An 8,885-nucleotide genomic window follows, 5' to 3' on the forward strand; every position below is an offset into this window, starting at 1 on the left:
GAAAAAAGGAAAAATGGAATTTTTTTTTGGCTATAAATTGAAAATATTTTTGTTTTTTTTTTTCTTATTTATAAGAATTCCCCATAAATGAATACATATACCACGGTATATATCAAGTTTCCGACAAAAGCTATAAAAAAGTACGTATATCATATTATATAAAAAATAGGAAAAAATAAAGTTCATCTTCAAATGGGGGTTCATAATATATAACCCTCCATCTTCATGTCTTCTTCTTCATCCATGGCCGCTATGGATCTCTCTCCTCATCGTCATCGACATGATTTGCTCGTCCCGTCGTGTCATCGATCGAATCTGCTCAACCCATCACTGTCAATTCGCCCCACATTATACGCACCATCGATTTGTCCTAAGTCGTTCATGTCACCTCGTGTTGAGCCATCAATTCACCCCACATCGTCGTCTACCGCCTACAACTCACATCGACGGAAAGAGAAAAGAGAGGGAAGAGGAAGAAATAGGTGCGAATTATGGGAGAGAGAATATATGAAATATATTATTGTGGGAGAGAGAACATATGCATGGGGGAGAGAGAACATATGCATGGGGGAGAGAGAATATGCATGGGGAAGAGAAGTATACATGGAGGAGAGAGAAATACATAAATAAATAATTTTTATGTATATACATATATTATATATAACATAGGTGATGACTAAATTATAAATAACCACTGATATTAGTAAAATATGGAGGCCAATAAGTATTTTTTATAAAAAATGAAATGTTCAAGACATACGTAATATTTGTCTATTCTTAAGGCCTTTTATGTAGAAATCCATATTATTTATTTATCTTTCTATGTAGCAAAGAGAAATATAACCCCATTTAATCCTAAGGACCACTTAACAATATTTCTCAAAACATGGGCTCAAAAGGTCCATTTCAAAAATTGAGGGACCAAATGAACCTATAGCTAAAAACTCAAAGACTAAAAAGGTAATTTTCCTATTGAAAATAATTTATATCAAAAGAGTTTAAATAAAAATGATATTTTTGAAAAACATTTTTATCTCTAATCAATCCAAATAAATCCTTGGTTTTTCATTTTCAATTTTTAACAATTAAGCCTATAAATGATAAGAAACTTAGAGAAAATAAACTTAATTTTCAAAACAAAAAACTAAAAATAAAACAATTACTAAATATGGCCTAGATCGTAATGCTTTTAAACTTGAAATTTGTACTCTTTTGGTTCCTAATCATTTTGATCTCCAATGTTTCAAAATGTCTATTTTAATATTTAGACTTAAAAAATAATTTTTATCTTTACTATATTATTGGTCTACTAGTAATCACCTGTTAAATGATTGACACTAACCAATATGACTTGAAATTAACATGCTAGTACACATACTCAAAATTATCTCACTAGTTTGTTACAAACAGAATCAAAATAGACTAAAATAGTTTTTTTTAAAAAAAATACAAAATTTAAAGACTGAAATGAAAATTTAAAAGTATATGAACCAAAATAGAACAAATTCGAAAGTTCAAAAACTAAAATGAAGCTTTTGATAGTTTATGGATCAAAATAGAACAAACATCAAAGTAGAAATTCGTCAATTGAATTTAAACAACTAAAAGTATTGAGATCTACATCCTCGTAGAAAAATAAAGAGAAACTAAAGTGTAGCCTCTAGTACAACACTTTGATTCAAGGTAATATTGACAAAACAAGGTTCTTGGTTCAAGCTTTGATTGTTCTTATCGAGTATCTGAGAATGCAAATAATGTCAACCCACTGGTTGAAGCTGATTTATCTTTTTATCTGAGAAGCCATCCATGGCAATGCCTTCATTTTCTGCAAAAAATCCAGGTTGTTTTGGTTGCAACAAAGGAATTTTACACCCTAACATCATAACTACCAACGACATCGTGGGTCGATCATTGGGCTGTTGTTGAACACACAACAAACTGATATTGATACATCTCAATACCTCTGAGAAATTGCAGGTTTCTTGAATTGTGTCATCAATCAATTCTCCTGGATTTCCCCCTTTCCATAATTGCCATGCCTATCAGTATAAGAAAGCATATTATTCCTAACCAATAATATTAGAAGAATGCTAATAAGCAAATTAATTCTAGGCTTACATAACCGATGAGATTTTGGTCATTCGAGTGACGAAATCCCCGGCTTCTTTTTCCACTAATGATCTCCAACAACAGAATGCCATAACTAAATGTATCGGATTTTATTGAGAACTGTCCATCAAAAGCATATTCTGGGGCCATATATCCACTGTTGAAAATAGAAATTTCTAAAAACTTATATCAACCAAACACAAACGTAACATGTTAGAGGAAGATAGCAAGAGTACTTACTAGGTTCCAACTACTCTTATTGTCTCTCCTTCGGTCTGATCCCCTCCACAAGTTTTAGCAAGACCAAAATCAGAGATTTTTGGATTCATATTCATATCAAGTAAAATGTTACTTGCTTTTAAATCTCTATGTATAATCCTCAATCTAGAATCTTGATGAAGATACACAAGTCCTCTTGCAATCCCACAGATAATGTGATACCGTTGCGACCAGTTTAATAGTTGACGTCGCCTTTCATCTGTCCATTTCAAACTTACTCAATCCAACTATGTCAACTTGAAAGTGTAAGACCAACGTTTTGATCAAAACATAATATATTTTGATTAATGGGACAAACTAGAAAATTTCAAAATTTAAGAGATTTTTACCAAATATAAAGAAATCCAAACTTTTGTTTGGCATGTACTCGTAAATTAGCATTTTCTCATCTCCTTGAATGCAGCAACCAAGAAGTTTTACAAGATTTCGATGTTGAAGCTTTGCAGTTAGGATTACTTCATTCTTGAACTCATTCGTTCCCTGTCCAGAGCTCTTTGAAAGTCTCTTCACAGCAATATCTTGTCCATCTGCAAGCTTACCCTGAAAATTCAAAGTTTCCTAAAATTTCTGATTTGAAAGGAATAAGAAGTTTTAATTATAAACGTGGCAAAATTACCTTATATACTGGTCCAAAGCCACCTTCTCCAAGCTTATTTTCAAGTGAGAAGTTATTAGTGGCACTATTTATCAAGGATAAATCAAACAAGGGAAGCTCCAAGTCTTCAGCTTCTAATTCCTCATGGCCATCTGAAATTGGCAAGCTTTGTCAATGTTGACATTTATATAGAGGACTAAACAGTAAAATGGGTTATTTCTATTGATGCTGGCAAAAAAATGGAACTTTCTTGTGGGGGGAGGGGAAGAAACAATAAGGAAAAAAAGTTAAGGATCTAGTTAGCTCCTTGTTGAATAGTGAAATCAACATGATGCAAAAAGATTTTAAGGGAAATTATCTATTCACTTCTGTTAAGTGTTGGTACAATTAAATTTACCATAACCCATTAGCTTAAGTTTTTGGATCAATGAGTGGTTTAAGATGGTACGAGAGCAAGAATCTTGTGTTAAACCCCCCCCCCCCATAATATTGAATTTCACTTATTGGGTCTTCTACAAATTTTCAACTAGCAAGTAAGGGGAGTATTAAAGTGTTGATATAATTAAATTTATCATAATCTATTAGCTTAAGCTTTTGAATCAATTGGTGGTTTAAAAAATTCCTTAAAGATATACATGATAGTAAAGAAAATATTTCTCTACTGATATAAATTTTAAAGGTCAACCAGATGCAAAACAATTATCATGAAAATTGTTTCGGGCAAAAGAAGAAAAAAAAATGGAGGTGCTTTATTCTTTCAACCAGATTTTCAGTCTTTAAACTATCTTCTCAAAATGTATTTTGGCATATATGTTTCGTAGTTTCAGTTCATCGGTATCCATTGGAATAAGAGCATTCTAACAAATACTGAAGACAAAATGGCAGCATGTGTTATACCATGTTGGTTTGAGAAATAATTACCTTTGCAGGCTGATCTCTTTTTGAAAGTGTAAAAGCATACGAAGGGGATAGCCAAAACTAAACCCACGGCAATCCCAACCAAAGCAATCTTCACCTTACGATTTAATCTTTTTGGTGCCTCTCCATGCTTGACTTCTTCACATCAAAGCAAAAGTTATATATTTGGTGCATATATTAGGAACCCAAATCATTTTTAATCTGAACTATCACTCATTGAGTACTGAAAAAGTAAATCTTTTACCTACTTCTGATGCCAGCATCTTAACATATAAATCCTGTCCAGCACCAGGAATTATTTTCAGGTCAATGATATCCCCCATCCATAAGACACAGCCACTTCCACTCCCACTGATATTTGTATTGGCATAAGCCGTACAAGAACAATTCCGCAAGCACTTTTGCTTGCATTCTTCAAGATTCATGCTTCTGTTTATCCACGTACGCGTTGTGTCAGGCAATTTCATTTGGTTGAATTGTGCAAAGTTGACTTCATCACTACAAGTTATCGGTTTATTTAGTTCACAACCATCTGCAAAACCCCCTGCCTTCCAATTCTGAAGTGATCTTGGCGTAAATCCTTCTAGACAGCTACAAGATGGAACAACCCTAAAATCACAATATCCATAGGGTCCACACAGAGCATAATTGTCACAAAAATCTCTTGGTAATGAATTGTAAACTGTCCATTCTCTCTCGTTTACAGACCATAAGTACACCGTGCGAACATAAATGGATTGGTTCATCACCAGCATCACTGTATAAGACTCATCTATTACAGTGTATTGGTAGTAAACCTCATCCTCATTGGAAACAAAGTGGAGTATCAAGTTTGGCGCTAAACCTAAAGGCCAGCTACTGATTGTCACGCTGTTCCATGGGCCATGCCTGAAATATTTTTTAGAGCCATTCCACATAACAGTCTCAGGATATTCATGAAGCTCCATCCTCCAAGTGAAGCTCCCAGGAGATGGGTCATTGAGATTTTTCCAAGCAGACAATCTTCTATTAATGTTATTTCTCAAGTCCCAACCTAACTTCATTCCTGGCAAGAGAGTGTCAGTGGGGTAATCGAAGCTCTGCCAGGAGTAGTTTTGGGGATTTTCAACATCCCCATCTCTCAGCACAAGATTTCCATTGTCCAATAACTGCAAAACCCCATTGGGGACTTTTCTCAGTAACCTGGCAGACCAAACAACGTCCGTGGTATTATGGCCATAGAGTGTAAGATTTCCTGTAGTAATGTTCATTACCAATACACCAGACGAGCCGTTAATGGGGTTTTCCCTGTTTGCAACCCAAACAGAGGTCGGACCTCGCCGATTCTTGAACCAAATTCCCAAGTAACGATCACCCAAAAGACCAGGACTGAAGAAACCCAATTCGAAGTTTCCATTTCTGGAGACCAGACTAAAGCCATCTCTGAGATATGGGTTTTGAACAGTTAAGGAATCACTTGCAGCTACAGACCTGAAGAGACAAAAAACCAAGTTAAATGCGATTAGTGTTTGAGAGAAAGAGTCCATGTGGATGACCAACTAAACTAGAGCCTAATGTTTGAAGTTTGATACAAAATACTCACAAGGTTTGTGTTTAAGGGTGCCTCTGTCGACTGTCAATTGATTGGGATAGCTTTGTCTAAAGGAAGAAGACGAGTAACAAGTTCCTAACAAGAAAATGAAATGTGTAAAGATCAAGATGGAAGTTGAACATTTCTCCGAGAGGATTGTTCAACCATTGCTTTGGACCCAATGTCACTTTCATTTTTCCATTTTCTATAATAACCATTTTAATATTAAACGTTGATGTTCGACGAAAATGTCAATTTTGATGACCATGTCCATATATGATAAAATATCAATTTGTATTTCTAAACTTTGTAGGTAAATTAAAAAATAATATATTTTTTAAAAGTAATGACAAAAATAGGGTATATAGGAAAGAAATTAGAAAAGTAAAGTGGAGGGAAAAAGTAAACAAAAATAGGGAAACAAAATCGTGTATCCGGTACCAAACTCGTAGACGGAAACAAATGTACGTGAAAAAAAAATCTTTGGTAAAACAAATCTATATGAAAAAAATAGATTTAGCTTCATTTATAGCTAGAAATTTAATTCAATTTTTATTTTACTGTAAGCCTTTAAAAATTTGAATTTTATAGTAAAAAATTCTACAAAAATAGAAAAAACACTAAAAAAATAAAATAAGGTGCCAGAAGTTGGAAAAAATGTGAAAAAAAATAGATTTAGCCTTAATTCATGGCTAGAAATTTGATTCAATTTTTATTTTACCGTATGCCTTTAAGAATTTGAATTTCACAATAAAAGATTCTCCAAAAATGAAAAAAAAATACTAAAAAAATAAAAGAATAAGACGGAAAAATAAAAGAAGACAAAAGTTGGGGGAAAATGTGAAAAAAAAATAGATTTAGTCTTAATTGTGGGTAGAAATTCGAGTCAATTTTTATTTCATCGTACCTGTAAGAATTTGAATTTCACAGTAAAAGATTCGCTCTTAATTCGTGGTTGGCCTTAAATCACGTGGTACACAATTTAGCCTTAAATCGTGGACGGAATACACTATTTATGTGCTGACTCAAAACTCTTGGACCCCATCCACGATTTCACAACCCTATTTTTGTAGTTTCAAGTCAACCCTATTTTTGTAGTTTCAAGTCAACCCTATTTTTATCAATAAATATTAAAATAACATTATTTTTTTAAAAAAAAACCCTAAACTTTGAGATTATATCAATTTAAAATCTAAATTAATAATTATATCAATTTAATCTTGAATTTTGGGTTATATTATTGGGTTGTTCAGTTAAACATTTTCTATTATCAATAAAGATGTTATTCGATATTTATTCAATAAAGTCGTTATTGAAATTATAAATTTTACTTATAAAGACTAAATCCAATAAACTAAGATCCATGACCATTATATGAATACTTGAACTTTATGTGGAGACATAAAGATGGATAAAGTTCGAGTAAATAGCCAAAACGTTCTATAGTATACGAATACGGTTAGGTGTCTTATTCTGGTAACACTATCGGATGCAGCCCACTCTATAGTTGTTACAATTTATGATAAGGTGCTACAAACGAAGTGATCCTGATTCATTCATGTATTGATATGAGGAGTGAGAGTGTCTTATGCAATGAGTTTGCATAAGATTGGACCGAGAAATAAGTCACTCTTACTTTATAACGTTGTTTACTGTTTAAGACTGACTATTTCACTTAGATTACCTAGGTAACTCAATCTTAATCCTGAGCTAACTATGAAGTCCTGTTTATTTGGGATTATCCTTAGATTTGCATAAGTGAGGGTTGACTCAACAGCGTCGCCTCAATAAGCCTCCCATTTCAGGGGTAAGACCGGGTAGATAATTAGGGACATAGGATGCAAAATGGAATTCACGTCTACTCGATTTAGGAATAGGAGGAAGGTTGTTCTTTTAAGTGCTAAATTCAAGTCTTGAACAAGGAGCTCACCCTCTCATTGGCCCGAGAGGGATCCGATTTAGTGATTGGATCACAAACCAATTGTTTATTAGAAGATCAGTAGAACTTAATGTGAAACACGAACCCTACGTTCCCTACTTAAATATGCTTATTGTTGAGATTAGTAAAATGAGGGATTTAATATTTAAGATATTGTGCAATTGTAGGGAAATGGGTAAAGGATAAGGAAATAAAGAAGGAAAATGCTTAAGTATTGGAAACTTGACTTTCTGGTGTTTATAAGTTAGCCTAGTAAGAAGAAATTTTGACTAACTGTTGGTTGTGAAAAGGGTGGCCAGGTATCGAGTAAACACTAGGCAAGCATCAAGTAAACACTAGGTAAACATCGAGTAAGCATTAGGTAAGCATCGAGTAAAAGCCATGCATGATCGAGGAAAGGATCGTGCATCAAATATGCATGATCAAGGAAAGGATCGTGCATCGAGTATGCATGAGCAAGGAAGGGATCAGACATCGAATTTGCCATCGAGCATCATCAAGTAAAGGCCAGATCGTGCATCAAGTAAAGGCTTTATGTGATCGAGTAAAGGTCATCGTGCATCAAGGAAAGGCCATCGTGCATCAAGTAAGAGCCATCGTGCATCGAGTAAAGGCCATCATGCATCGAGGGAAGGCCATCGTATATCAAGTAAGGGTCATCGTGCATCGAGTAAGGGTCATTGTGCATCGAGTAAAGGCCATCGTGCATGGAGTATGGGCCATGCGAGAGCTAAAAAGTGCTCAGTTGCTTGCAAGAATAGGCGCAAGGCACTGAACGCAGGGGCACTGGACGTGCGTTGAAGCATGCGACTGATGGGCTATGCGATGTCAAAGACAAGGCAATGAGGCTGAAGCTGTGCAGTGATGCTGGGAAGTTGTGCGATGAGACTAGGTTGATGTGTGCAGCAAGAGGCCTTAGGCAAGGAGCTTTTGCAAGCGTTGCCACACATAAAGTAAGCGTTGGATTATGTATTGGTTGAAGAAGTATGCATCAACCATGAGGCTAAGCGTTGTAAGTTGAGTGCGGCCATTGAACTATGCGTTGAAAAGCTTGTTAAAGAGCTAAGGTTGTTTGAGGTTAAATGTGTTGGCCGAGCCTTGCTAGTCATGCATGGGAGCCATGCAATGTGTTGATAAGCTTTGTCATGCGTCGATGATGTGCTATGCGTTGATGGATGCGATTACTATGCATCTAAGAAGGGAAGTATGTGTTGAGATAGAGCATTCTTGGATGTTAAGGAACAAAATGATAGCAAGATAAGCTACGTGGCTCAACAAAGTGAAATCTTAGCCAAACCATGTAGGAAGTGAATGCATACATGTATAGGACAAAGATGGAAAAGACACCTCAAAGTAAGAGGTGGTAGGGAAGTAGGTAGTGGCAAAGTAAGTAGATGACGCTCCAAAATTTTAGAAGAAGGAGGTGTCATGCGTTGAGAGTCTTAAGGGATGATGAGGATGGTCTCATAAAGGCC

The 8,885-nt window shown here is 35.0% G+C and overlaps 1 protein-coding gene across 1 annotated transcript; it reads right to left on the reverse strand.

Moving 5' to 3' along the window:
• Positions 1-1,570: 1,570 nt before the first annotated feature.
• Positions 1,571-5,470, reverse strand: LOC120091870 (G-type lectin S-receptor-like serine/threonine-protein kinase At4g27290). Its single transcript, XM_090307669.1, is given in 8 exon segments — positions 1,571-1,788; positions 1,791-2,039; positions 2,119-2,266; positions 2,350-2,587; positions 2,718-2,928; positions 3,005-3,135; positions 3,905-4,036; positions 4,146-5,470. Coding segments are annotated over 8 exon segments (2,451 nt in total). The 5' UTR covers positions 5,428-5,470; the 3' UTR covers positions 1,571-1,728.
• Positions 5,471-8,885: the final 3,415 nt, after the last annotated feature.

The sequence above is a fragment of the Benincasa hispida genome, chromosome 11 (genome assembly GCF_027475165.1).
Source record: "Benincasa hispida cultivar pf3 chromosome 11, pf3_genome.v1.1, whole genome shotgun sequence".
NCBI lineage: Eukaryota > Viridiplantae > Streptophyta > Magnoliopsida > Cucurbitales > Cucurbitaceae > Benincasa > Benincasa hispida.